The 14,774-nt window shown below is 28.8% G+C and overlaps 2 protein-coding genes across 2 annotated transcripts; both read left to right on the forward strand.

Annotated features, from left to right (window-relative positions):
* The first annotated feature begins 10,693 nt into the window (after positions 1-10,693).
* LOC110653698 (uncharacterized) lies at positions 10,694-11,748 on the forward strand. Its single transcript, XM_021809444.2, has 2 exons — positions 10,694-11,091; positions 11,473-11,748. Exons 1-2 carry the CDS (start codon positions 10,759-10,761, stop codon positions 11,650-11,652), a joined length of 513 nt encoding a protein of 170 aa, XP_021665136.2. The 5' UTR covers positions 10,694-10,758; the 3' UTR covers positions 11,653-11,748.
* Positions 11,749-12,042: 294 nt separating this feature from the next.
* Positions 12,043-13,190, forward strand: LOC110653696 (glutathione S-transferase U10). Its single transcript, XM_021809443.2, has 2 exons — positions 12,043-12,614; positions 12,708-13,190. Exons 1-2 carry the CDS (start codon positions 12,294-12,296, stop codon positions 13,077-13,079), a joined length of 693 nt encoding a protein of 230 aa, XP_021665135.2. The 5' UTR covers positions 12,043-12,293; the 3' UTR covers positions 13,080-13,190.
* Positions 13,191-14,774: the final 1,584 nt, after the last annotated feature.

Below are 14,774 nucleotides of genomic sequence, written 5' to 3' on the forward strand. Positions count from 1 at the left end.
TAATTATATATTTTTATTTTATTTACTTTTTATCATTCACATCGTTTAAAAGGTAGTTTAAATTTAATTTCATCTCTGTAATTTTTATAAATTTTAAATTATTTAATTTTTATAAAGATAATTTTTCTTTAAATACATTAATTAATAAAAATTTTAATTTATATTATATGAAGAGACTTAACCTTTGTTTGGAAATATATTTTTCTGTACCTTAAATTGGTATTTAGGAGAATACTTGATTTTTTATGTAAAATTTAATATAAAAATTTTTATTTTTTAACTCACTAAATTAAAAAATTAAAAAATTATTTTTAAAGCTTTCATATGCTTAAAAAAATATTTCATTTTCTCCTAAATAATAGAAAATTATAAAAATTTAGAAAATAATTGATATATTTTAAAATAAAAATATTTAGTTAATTTCCTTATATAATTATTTTATAGATAAATAAATAATTCGGAGGATTTTCTTTGTCTTGTGATGGAGAGGTAGCGACTAGCGAGATGGGCGTGGGGTGTGGTCCCTACCAGCTGCTGAGACCAAAGGCAGTGGTTGGTTGGTTCGCGTGCATTTTTCTGGTTCCGTACACCAATTACTGCTTTTGCGGTTTTGCCTAGCTTTTGGGCCGTTTGTCTGAAAAATTTATTTTTTTAAATATATTAATTAAAAAATATTAAAATATAATTAAAAATTAAATTTAATTAATTTTAATTATAAAAATATTAAAATAATAAAATAATTTTTAATTATTTTTTTAATAATATTTTTATTTAAAAAAATAATTTTAAATTTTAAAATTTAATGCCAAATAAGATTTAAATCTGTCAGCATTTGAACTTATCTCGAAAAGTAAAAATTTTAAAAGTATTTATTAAAATTTTTAAATTTTTATTTTTATTTAATTATAAAAATTTTTATACAAAAATAATTTTTTAATAATATTTAAAAAATAACTTAGCATCAATTTTAATCAAACGTTAGTCCCACTATTTATTTTTTTGAAAATAATACTACTATTTATTTATGTTTTTACTTTTTTTCTTTATTTTCTTTGTTAAAAAAAATTTAAATATAAAATTTGAAGAAATAAAAATTCAAAATTCACAAACAAATCATTAAAATCTATGTGATTATTATTTTAAAATGTCTACATAATAAACAAAAATTAAGACTTTACTTCAATCAAAATTTTTAATTTTTATCAATTTAATCATAAATCTTTCGTATTATTTTTAATTTTATTATTGACAATAATAATTCAAATATTTTTCCTGGTTATTAATTTTATTTAATCTTTTTAATTTTATTAATTTATTTAATAATTTTAATATTTTTATTAATTTAAACAAACTATATATTTTTTACTTTATTAATTTGTTCAACAATTTTAATATTTCCATTAATTTAAATATACTTCATCTTGATAAACAATATACTAATTAAATAATATATTTAATATTATTATCTTAAGTTTTAATTTTTTTTTCTATTTCTATTTATTTTTTTAATTTACATCTTTCTCGTCATTTAATATCAAATTTAAGACCTACCAAATAAAAAAAAATTAAATATTTAAGCATAAAATATAAATAAATAATATTAGTATTACTATTTAAACATGAATATGAATAAATAAATGAATATCTTTGCTCTCTTTGATTTTCAATTCTCTATGTGTAGCTTAATGCTCAATTTTGCTCATATACCCGTGAGGAATGTTCAATTTAAATATTTTTAACTTTTTATCTAAATTATCACAAAACTTTCAATTTAAGTTTAAAAATAAATTGAACTTTTTGATTTTTAGATTAAATTAAGAAATTGAGCTCAAAAATTAAAAAAAATCAATTTACTGATTTTTTTCTAAATTAAAAAATAAAAAATTTAACTCAAAATTTTTAATTTATAAATTAAATTAAATTTAAACTAAAATTTTTAATTCAATTTAAATAAAAAATTAAAAATATACTAAATTTGAACATTGTAATAAGTGCATATATTAGCTTTCTATCTATTATGCCTCCCTGGCTTCTTCTTCTTGTGATCTATTCGATTTCTATAATTTCATATTTAAATTTTTTAGTTAATTCAATTTAATTCGAAACTCAAAATTTAATATAAATTGAGGATATATAATTTGATTGCAAATTTATGATGAATTTAGTTTTCTCTATAAATTTATCTGGACTTCTATAATTTCATATTTAAAATTTTTAGTTAATTAAATTTAATTCAAAACTCAAAATTTAATATAAATTGAAGATATATAATTTGATTACAAATTTTTATTAAGTCAATATGATTATGATTGGGTAGTTTTGAAAGAAATTTCATATTCAAGTTGCTCTACCTTTCACTTTTTGCAGACGGAAAAGAAATCATGATTGAAGTGCAGCTAAATTAAAAGCTTTAACAACAATTATCTTCTCGCAATGCGTCAACATCCCACAATGATTGATATCTAATAATTCACCATTTTGTTTCCCAATTACAAGAGAGGGGAGTGGAAGAAAATTTTGTCATTTTCTTTTACTTTTCCAATTTGTTTTATGATTGATAGGGTAATAAATAAAAAATAAAAAACCTATCTTTCCTTCTTTTACTAATTATATGAAATGCAGTGCAAATATTTGAATTTTTTAAATTCATTTGTAATTAAAGTACTCCAAATATTAAATCATTTGCTTTATATTTTTTATCCTTAATAAATTGTTATTAAAAACTTAATATATAATGAAAATTAGATGGGCTTTAAAAAAGAAATTAATATGCAACCATGAAAATATTTTGGAAAGTATCAAAATAAATAAAATAAAATTTGAGTTTTTTTTCTCTTTCTAAAAGATTTTCCATATAGATTGGACAGTAGCTATGTCACGACCCAAAATTCTGAACCGTGACCGGCACATAATTTAAGTATTCTTAAATCATGCAAGCCTTATTAGAGTATCTTGAATAAATATATTGTCACTTACTAATCCCAAAAGTAGACAAAATCCAAATAAATAAAATGCTGAATAAACATCATAAATATCCCATAAGTAAACTGCGGAGTCTCTACAGATTTCAAATAAAAACTTAAACTGTTCAATAAACTAAACTAATTATTAGCCCGAGAAAACATGAATTCGGGCATACCATGAGAACCAATCAAAGTTGTCCCTCTCCAGAAAATGAACTAAATATTTGGATCAATTTGAATTCTACCGATCCAAATAGATAAATGCATGAGAAAACGTGGTTTGAGCTAGATGCTCGATGAATGATAATTATAGCACACAACGGAATAGGAACAGCACGCTTGATTAATTTCACAATAAATTTTCTTTTCAATAATATCATGCTCATCTTTGTCACAAAATCATTAATAAAATAACTTCAGAAACATATATATAAAAGAAATTTATTCAATAAAAATTTTATGGTACAAAGGCACTGTGGTGATGATACCCCACATCACCAAAGGTCAGATGGTAAGCGCGCTACCAGATATCAGATACCTTACTCCTCCTTCACAGATATCAATGCATATGATACTAATGCAAACCATAAACTGCAATGATGCATGACTCGACAATGCAACCTAATACCGTGATAGTCCACACGGCGGGGCGGATAACGTAAATGAATCGGGCACGGTACCAATTCAAAACAGAAAATCAATTTGTACAAATCAATCAAAATCAATAAAAAATTTCAGATAGCAAATAATAACTGATAGTGCAATTCCAATAGTGTATTTCAATAGTTTCAGAGAGTCAATAAAATCAAATCAATCTCAAATCAATTCAATAAAATCAAATCAATCTCAAATCAATTCAGTAACACATCGGTAAATTTTATAGTCAAATATCAATCAATATAAATACATTAAAGGCCTGTTCCCGGAATCCTAATGGGTCTAATGCAGAAATAGTTGACAAAATCAATTATTTAATCAAAATCGAAATAAAATTCAATAACAAAATAAAACTCTAGAAAATCATATATAAAATAATTGTTAAAATATTGATTTAAAATTTTATTTAATAACAAATTTAATGCTAAGAAATTTTAAAAGGGACTAAAACGGTGTCATGTACTATAATTACCACTCACCTGGAACCTCCAAGACAATAGTTATTTTCAATGGAAGAGAGACAATTTCAACTGACTGATTGAATATTTGAATCTCCTACATACCCAAAATATAAGAGAAAAATATCAAATAATAATAAAATATAATAACTCTTGTTTATATATATATATATATATACATGATGAATGGGACGATGGACGGACGATGGACGAATAGTTATAGCTTTACATATATATATACATGATGAATGGGACAATGGACGGACGATTACATGATGAATGGGACGATGGACGGACGATGGACGAATAGTTATGGCTTTACATATATATATATATATATTATTATCCAATAATAATTATGATGAACACAATTTAATACCAATGATCAAAAATAATTTTATGGAGTAGTTGTAACAGATTAAGAAAATAAAATAAAATTAGATTCAACCATTATTGAATAAGGAATGAGAATTATTACCTTGAAACAGAATCAAAAGTGATGATTAGAGAAGTAAAAATTTAGGGTTTCTCTGTTGTGAGTATTTGATAGAAAAAGGAGGTGACAAATAGGTTTTGAGAGCAAAGTTTAGCAGAAGAGATGATTAGGGTATATATATATTTCAAGAGTTCTGTTAGGTGTAGAATGGGATAAGAGTTATCATTGAACTGGGTTGTTCAGATTGCAGATATATATTTAATTTCAAAAATAATATATTTATCTAAAAATAAATAAGCAGACTATCTAATAAAATATATATATATTTTTTTGTAAATATATTAAATTATTGTTAGCTAATTAAAATAAAATAAAATAATAATAAATAATAATTGTATATGGGTTTTCACATACTTCCCTCCTTAAAAAAAATTCGGTCCCCGAATTTGAATAGACAAAATTCTAACCTGAAGAATCAAATAAGTGAGGATATTTGGCTCGCATTTCAGATTCTGCCTCCCATGTGGTCTCACTGCTTGAGTGATTATGCCACAAGACTTTGATTAAAGCTACTTCCTTAGACCGGAGTTTCCTAATTTGTCGATCTAAAATCTTTACTGGTTGCTCCTCATATGACATATCATCCCTAAATTGCATGGTTTGAGGTTGTAAAACATGAGATGGATCTGGTACATACTTCCTAAGCATAGAAATATGGAAAACTGGATGTACATGTGCAAAACCAGGTGGAAGGGCTAAACGGTAGGCAACTGCTCCAATTCTCTCCAAATTTTCAAATGGACCAACAAATCGAGGGCTAAGCTTCCCTTTCTTTCCAAACCTCATGATTCCTTTCATAGGGGAAACTCTCAGAAATACATGATCACCAATCATAAATTCTACATCTTTACGCTTAGGGTCAGCATAACTTCTCTGTCGACTTTGAGCAATCAAAAGTCGATCACGAATTAGTCGAACCTTCTCTGAAGTTAATTGTATCAACTCTGGTCTAGTAAGCCTTCTTTCTCCAACTTCATCCCAACAAACCGGTGACCTACACTTTCGACCATATAATGCCTCATATGAAGCCATCTCTATACTTGCACGATAATCATATTATAAGTAAACTCTACTAAAGGCAAATGATGATCCCAACCACCACCAAAATCCATAACGCATGCACGAAGCATGTCCTCTAATGTCTGTATGGTCCTTTCTGACTGTCCATCCGTCTGAGGGTGAAAAGCAGTACTAAAGTCTACTCGTGTTCCTAAAGCTTCTTGGAATTTCTTCCAAAATCGAGAAGTAAACTGAGTACCACGATCAGAGATAATGGAAACTAGAACTCCATGAAGACTAACAATCTTGTTTATATACAACTGTGCAAGTTTAGCAAAGTCATATGTAGTCTTCACAGGAAGGAAATGAGCAGATTTTGTCAATCCCACTATCACCAGTTGCATTGTAACCACCTCGTGTACTAGGTAAACCCACAAAAAGTCCATGGCAATATGCTCCCACTTCCACTCGAGGATAGGCAACGGTGAAGTAACCTAGATGGTCTCTCGATGTTACTGCTTAACTCGCCGACAAGTCAAACATTTAGCAACAAAGTCCGCAACATCCTCTTCATGCCACCCCACCAATAATGCTCCCTTAAATCACGGTACATCTTAGTTGAACTCGTGTACTGTAAAGGTAATGGTGTGCCTCCTCCATGATTTCTCTTCTCAACTCATCAACATTGGGGACACAAAGTCTAGTGCCATAACGAAGAACTCCATCATCATTCAACATGAATCCTTGAGCTTGGCCTTGATGAATATTATCTATAATCTCACACAGCTGAGAATCCCTCTTTTGAGCAGCCTTAATTCGATCAATCAAGATAGACCTAACTCGAAAATGTGCTAAGAATGATCCAGCTATGATTTCAAACTCTACTCCCTGATCTAGCAACTCATGTAATTCACCAATCAAAGGCCTCATCTTGGTAGATATATGGGCTAAACTACCAGAAGACTTCCTGCTTAGAGCATCAGCCACTACATTAGCTTTTCCAGGGTGATACTATATGGTACAATCATAATCCTTCAGCAATTCTACCCATCTTCTTTGCCTAAGATTAAGATCACGTTGGTCAAAGATGTATTTGAGACTTTTGTGGTCAGTGAAGATTTCACAAGTCTCACCATACAGATAGTGCCTCCAGATTTTCAAAGCAAAAATTACTGCAGCCATTTCCAAATCATGAGTTGGATAATTCTGCTCGTGCCTTTTCAACTGACAAGAAGCATATGCAATAACCCGTCCATGCTGCATCAAAATACATCCTAAACCAATCCTAGAAGCATCACAATATACTACATAACCCCCTGATCCAGATGGAAGGGCTAACACTGGTGCTATAGTTAAACGAGTCTTAAGCTCCTGAAAACTTTTTTTTTTTTTTTCACAAGCCTCAGACCACTGAAATTTCACATTCTTCTGTGTCAACTTAGTTAAAGGTGCTGCAATAAGAGAGAAGTCTTGAACAAACCGTCTACAATACCCTGTTAAACCCAAGAAACTACGAATCTCTAACACAGTTGTGGGTCTAGGCTAATGAAGCACTGCCTCAACTTTCTTCTTATCAACGCACACCCCATCCTTAGATACTGTATGGCCTAGGAAAGCCACACTATCTAACCAAAACTCACATTTTGAGAACTCGGCATATAGCTTGTGTTCTCGTAAGGTCTGAAGGACAATTCTCAAATGCTGTTCATGCTCCTCCTTACTCTTTGAGTACACTAGAATGTCATCGATGAACACTATAACAAATTGATCTAAGAAAGGCTTGAAAACTCTATTCATGAGATCCATAAAAACGGCCGGAGCATTGGTAAAACCAAAAGACATTACAAAAAATTCATAGTGTCCATACCTAGTCCTAAAGGCCGTCTTGAGTATGTCTTCTTTCTTGACCCTCAATTGATGATACACAGATCGAAGATCAATCTTGGAAAAATATTTTGCACCTTGAAGTTGGTCAAACAGGTAATCTATGCATGGAAGAGGATACTTATTACGCACAGTCACCTTATTCAATTGCCTATAATCAATGCATATTCTCAAAGACCCATCCTTCTTCCGTACAAATAACACAGGAGCACCCCATGGAGAAACACTAGGGTGAATAAACCCCTTATCTAGTAGGTCCTGTAGTTGCTCCTTCAACTCCTTAAGTTCTGCGGGTGCCATACGATAAGATGGCATAGATATGGGCTTAGTTCCAGGAACTAAGTCTATACCAAACTCTACCTCTCGCTCCAGGGGTAAACCTGATAAATTTTATGGAAACACATCAGGAAACTTCTTAACCACTGCAACATTCTCCAAACCTGCACCTTCTACCTGAACATCTCTAACATAAGCTAGATACCCTTTACACCTCTTTCGCAATAATCGTCTAGCACTCACTACGGAGATAAGATTACTAGAGGCTATACTGCGATCTCCATGAAATTGAAGCCTCTCCAGGAATTTTAAAGAGTACAACTTTATTATGACAATCCAATGAAACGTAATAAGTGGCTAACCAATCCATGCCTAAAATCACATCAAACTCAAACATATCCAAAGAAACAAGATCTGCAGCTAATTCCGTATCTCCAATGTGCACTATACATCCCCTATACACCATATTAGTGTCTATTGCATTCCTCATAGGTGTTGATACAGATGAAGGATACTCTAACAAAGTAGGTGGTGTGCTAAATATCATGGAAAAGTATGAAGAAACAAAGGAATGGTTGTGCCGCAGTCTTATCCATAGGCGTCTGTTCAGATGTCTGATTAATAGTTTAAGGTGGTACCTCCCTTGTTGGATCAAGGTTTGCACCATTAAGACCCTTGGCCTTAGCTCTCCTCTTACATTTAATAGACTCAGGCACCTATTCATTTTAATAAATAAGTATTAAATTTGAAAATGTGAGCTAAATTAAGACAGGTGAAAAGGTACGAAGGACGCAGACATCTAAAGCAATGATAAACTGAAAAGACGTTAAGGATCTTATGCTCCGCAAGTTTACTAGACCTCAACCGAGCTCTGATACCAACTTTGTCACGACCCAAAATTACAATCAGGATCGCGCATAATTTAAGTATTCTTAAATCATGCAAGCCTTATCAGAGTATCTTGAATAAATATATTGTCACTTACTAATCCCAAAACTAGACAAAATCCAAATAAATAAAATGCTGAATAAACATCATAAATATCCCATAAGTAAACTGCGGAGTCTCTACAGATTTCAAATAAAAACTTAAACTGTTCAATAAACTAAACTAATTATTAGCCCGAGAAAACATGAATTCGAGCATACCATGAGAACCAATCAAAATTGTCCCTCTCCAGAAAATGAACTGAATATTTGGATCACCGCAATTCTACCGATCCAAATAGATAAATGCAGAGAAAACGTGGTTTGAGCTAGATGCTCAGTGAATGATAATTATAGCACACAACGGAATAGGAACAGGCAGACGCTTGATTAATTTCACAATAAATTTTCTATTCAATAAAATCATGCTCATGCTGTCAAAATCATTAATAAAATAACTTCGTAAAACATATATATAAAAGAAATTTATTCAATAAAAATTTTATGGTACAGTGCACCAGGGTGATGATACCCCACATCACCAAAGGTCAGATGGTAAGCACGCTACCAGATATCAGATACCTTACTCCTCCTTCACAGATATCAATGCATATGATACTAATGCAAACCATAAACTGCAATGATGCATGACTCGACAATGCAACCTAATACCGTGATAGTCCACACGGCGGGCGATAATGTAAATGAATCGGGCACGGTACCAATTCAAAACAGAAAATCAATTTGTACAAATCAATCAAAATCAATAAAAAATTTCAGATAGCAAATAATAACTGATAGTGCAATTCCAATAGTGTATTTCAATAGTTTCAGAGAGTCAATAAAATCAAATCAATCTCAAATCAATTCAATAAAATCAAATCAATCTCAAATCAATTCAGTAACACATCGGTAAATTTTATAGTCAAATATCAATCAATATAAATACATTAAAGGCCTGTTCCCGGAATCCTAATGGGTCTAATGCAGAAATAGTTGACAAAATCAATTATTTAATCAAAATCGAAATAAAATTCAATAACAAAATAAAACTCTAGAAAATCATATATAAAATAATTGTTAAAATATTGATTTAAAATTTTATTTAATAACAAATTTAATGCTAAGAAATTTTAAAAGGGACTAAAACGGTGTCATGTACTATAATTACCACTCACCTGGAACCTCCAAGACAATAGTTATTTTCAATGGAAGAGAGACAATTTCAACTGACTGATTGAATATTTGAATCTCCTACATACCCAAAATATAAGAGAAAAATATCAAATAATAATAAAATATAATAACTCTTGTTTATATATATATATATATATACATGATGAATGGGACGATGGACGGACGATGGACGAATAGTTATAGCTTTACATATATATATACATGATGAATGGGACAATGGACGAACGATTACATGATGAATGGGACGATGGACGGACGATGGACGAATAGTTATGGCTTTACATATATATATATATATATATATATATTATTATCCAATAATAATTATGATGAACACAATTTAATACCAATGATCAAAAATAATTTTATGAAGTAGTTGTAACAGATTAAGAAAATAAAATAAAATTAGATTCAACCATTATTGAATAAGGAATGAGAATTCTTACCTTGAAACAGAATCAAAAGTGATGATTAGAGAAGTAAAAATTTAGGGTTTCTCTGTTGAGAGTATTTGATAGAAAAAGAAGGTGACAAATAGGTTTTGAGAGCAAAGTTTAGCAGAAGAGATGATTAGGGTATATATATATTTCAAGAGTTCTGTTAGGTGTAGAATGGGATAAGAGTTATCATTGAACTGGGTTGTTCAGATTGCAGATATATATTTAATTTCAAAAATAATATATTTATCTAAAAATAAATAAGCAGACCATCTAATAAAATATATATATATATTTTTTTGTAAATATATTAAATTATTATTAGCTAATTAAAATAAAATAAAATAATAATAAATAATAATTGTATATGGGTTTTCACAAGCTAGTTGCCATCCACACCCATATAATTAACCTTATCCAAGCAAACCAACACCCCCTTGGGTGTCTGTGGTGTGTTTATCTTCAATGTTGAAGCAAACAGGGAAATGGGCCATATCTTCCTCACGCTTACCTAATCTCTCAAAGCTCAACCCTCATCTTCACATTCACAATACTGTATTTTTAATCCCCAAAATCGGAGATCTAATATTAAGCACTCAGGTACAAGTTTCAAGCATTCGTTGTAGTGCAAGAAGAAGAGTGAGATATGAGGATGAAAATGAAGATGAAGAAGAAGATGAGTCTGGACATAATGAGAAGATTGCTTTGTTGGAAATGTATACTCAATCTGCAAGAGAAGAAGCTCTTCTTGTTCAAGCAGTTGTGGATGAGCAAGAAGTAGAAGTGCTCATTTTCAAGGTTAGCTCTTCAAAATTCTTGCTATTTCCTTTATTATTATTATTATTATTATTCAAAAAAGTTTAGTCGGCTCTCCAATTCAAGGTCAGAACATACTATCAACTTTTTAAAATTATATTAGAACGGCGTTGAATGTATCTTACCAACTAAACCAATCATTTTTTATTTTTGAAAGATTATCATTTTGTCATATTAATATTGTAATGTCAACTCTCAACAAATGTTAATAATAATTTGTTGATTAAAAATTATTGTTTAGATTCAATTCATCATAAAATTAAAAATTAAATTTACAAAATTTATATATTTAATAAATAAAAATTAAATTTAAATAAGAAAAATTCTGTTGAAATTAGTTAATTTATTGATTATGAATGGCAGGGATTCTCTTCGAGCTTGAGCTACGAGACTTCACCGGATCCATCGAGGAGTGTTCTTCCGACGAGGGCAGTAATCAAGTCCATAGACAGAATTAAGGGGCCTTTTGACCCCTCCAATATAGAGTATATAGAGAAAGGCCTAACTTGGGAATCCTTCAAAACCCGTTTTGCTTCAGCATGATTTTGTAAAAATACATTTTAAGTCTCCCAATTTCTTCGTGTTTTTTCTGTAATTGAGTCTTGTTACTAATGTCGATCCCAAATTTTTTGAATAAAAGTTGAGTTAGAGTTGAGTTGATGTATAGGGTGACTATAATTAATAAATATTGAGGCTCTCTTTACTCTTCATCCATATAAAGAAGTGATAAATGATAATTTTTTAAAAATTAATACAAAGTTATTCCATTCATATGTGAATTTTTAACACCAAATATTAATTAATGCATTAATCACTAAATTAATAATAATGGTTGGCCAATACATTGATTGATAGAGGAATGGTGGGTTTGGTCAAAAGCATGATCATTTTAAAATTTTATTGTTTAGTCAATTAATGGGGCTAGAAGGCTTATCCTTGTAAGGATAACTATTAATATATTTGCTCATTAATTTCATGGGTACCATGGGGCAAGTGGATATCCAATAATGTCATCCTTGGCTACTGCATTTATTTATTTTGGTCGGTGCACGTTTTGTGGAAGAATTCATGGCATTCAATAATTTGCCATATAATGAAGCCCCGAGTCTCTACTTGTTTCCATTTCTCACTTGGAAAGAAAGGCAAAGATAAAGGCTTCACTGGCATTACTGAAACAGAGAGAGATGGAGAAGGAAGACAAAGTCACACTATATGGAATGTGGGCAAGTACTTACTCTAAGAGAGTGGAAATGGCTCTCAGAATTAAAGGCATACCCTATGAGTATGTGGAGGAAGATTTAGCCAACAAGAGTCCATCCCTGCTTAAGTACAATCCAATTCACAAGAAAGTTCCTGTACTTGTTCATAATGGGAAACCCATAATAGAGTCGCTTGTCATCCTTGAATATATTGATGAAACTTGGAAAAATGCTTCTCCCCTTCTGCCTGAAGATCCCTATAAGAAAGCCAAAGTTCGCTTCTGGGCTAGTTTTATCCAGCAACAGGTAAATACCAAATTCACCCTAATTCTAATTGGAATTGTATGTTATTTTGGCTTGCTAGGATTGGGATTAATCCTGACAGGTTTATGGATGCAGTTGTTTGAGGCTATGGGCAAAGTCATGACGCAGGATGGAGAAGCACAAGAGAAAGCTGCAGATGAAGTGTTTGAGAAAATGAAAGCATTGGAAGAGGGAATGAGTGAATTCTTTCCGGAGGGCATTCAGGATATAGACGTCACAAAAATTGGATTACTAGACATCTTGATGAGCACAACATTTGGGTCCTTCAAGGTTTTTGAGGAAGTGATTGGTGTAAAAATTCTTGTGCCTGAAAGAAACCCATTGATATACAAATGGGTGATAGCCTTGAAACAAGTTCCATTGGTGCAAGAGTCACTCTCTCCCCCTCACAAGCTTGCGGCTCTTCTTCAACATTATAGACAGAATACTATAAAACCTTGCAATTAGATATCAGTGCGTGGAATTGTTGCTGTTTGTTGTGTTGGGTCTCATTTCAATAAGATAACAACCTTTTGTTAGTGGGGCAAATTCAACTTTAGTCCCTTTCTTATGTACCAATGAATTGTTTGGCTTTTTTTTTTTTTTTTTTTTCCTTTTTAGCAATGAAATGGTTTTAATTAATTACTATTATTATACTAGAACAATCTTTTGTATTATTAAATTGTTTCAAATATATTATTATAATAAAAAATTTAATTGCATTACATTGTATTATAATGTATTTAATATTAGAATTGTACACGGTTTTTGAGTCTCTAACTAAATCGAAAAACGGTATGAAATTGAACTATAATTGAAAACGAATTGGATTGAAAAAGAATAATTATTGTAGGAATTGAATCATATTAAATTGAATTTATTTTACTAATTTGGTTTAGTTTTGATTTTTCATCAATAATCGAACTGAATTGAAAAATTAAAATTATATATATATATATATATATATATATATATATATATATATATTTAATGATTTTTAAAATTATTATACAATTTTAACAAAATTACATATTTTTATATACAATGAAGATCATACATAGATGTAGATAACCTAATTTGTCTTTAATTATATATAAACTAATTTTTTTTTCTTAATTATAAATGTATATAGGTAACTCAATATTAATTTTATCACTTTTAATCATAAATATGTTAAATCACTTTATAGTAATTAATTATATGGCAAATTTACCTTTTAGTCATGTAATATATTTTTAAGTTAAAAATTATATAATTGAAAAATATATATAAGATAGTAAAATATAGTTATTAAGGGACATATTATGAAATGATTTAAAATTACGTTAGCTATTTTAAAAAAATTTTAATCATAATTTATAGAATCTTTAATGAAGTGATTTATTGTTATTTTGTAATTGTGAATATAGAAATATAGTGACTTATTATGATATTTGTTGTTTTCTTATATTTTTATGTGAAAATTATTAATTTGATTTTATGTTACTTTTATTGATTTTCTATTTTTATATTAATTTTGTTATTTTAATAGCATTATTATTTTTTTTAGATATTTTGATATTAGAAATATATAATTATTTTTATTTTTTTAAAAGGAATATATTAATATTATAATTTTGAGTGTAAGAACTGAGAATCGAATAAGAACTGTAACTAAAAATGACAACAGATTGGTTATTTGCATATACTTAATCCAATCTAATTATAATAGAATGAATTTTGGTACCATATAATTGAGTTGAGATAGGTTTGAACTTAAAAGTTAATATTCATTACAGCTTTGGGTTTTAAATATTAAATATTAAATTTATTTATATAAATAATTAATTAGATATAATATATATTTTTAAAATAATATTTATAAAATTTTATATATTACTTTTTTAAAAAAATAGAATTAAAATATTTTATAAAATTATTAATTTTTTAAATATAAATTATTGATAAAAATTTTTTATATAAATAATTAATTAAAATATATAAAAATTAAATGAGTTTAAATAGTTTTTAGATAATAAAATTGAGTTTAAAATGAATTTATGTAGTTGATAATAAATTTTAATTAGATTTGAAATAATTTAAAAATAAAATTATTATATATATAATAATTATAATATAAGATTTAAAAATTATTTTATATAATTACTATATATATATATATAA

Source organism: Hevea brasiliensis, chromosome 18, assembly GCF_030052815.1.
Source record: "Hevea brasiliensis isolate MT/VB/25A 57/8 chromosome 18, ASM3005281v1, whole genome shotgun sequence".
Taxonomy (NCBI): domain Eukaryota; kingdom Viridiplantae; phylum Streptophyta; class Magnoliopsida; order Malpighiales; family Euphorbiaceae; genus Hevea; species Hevea brasiliensis.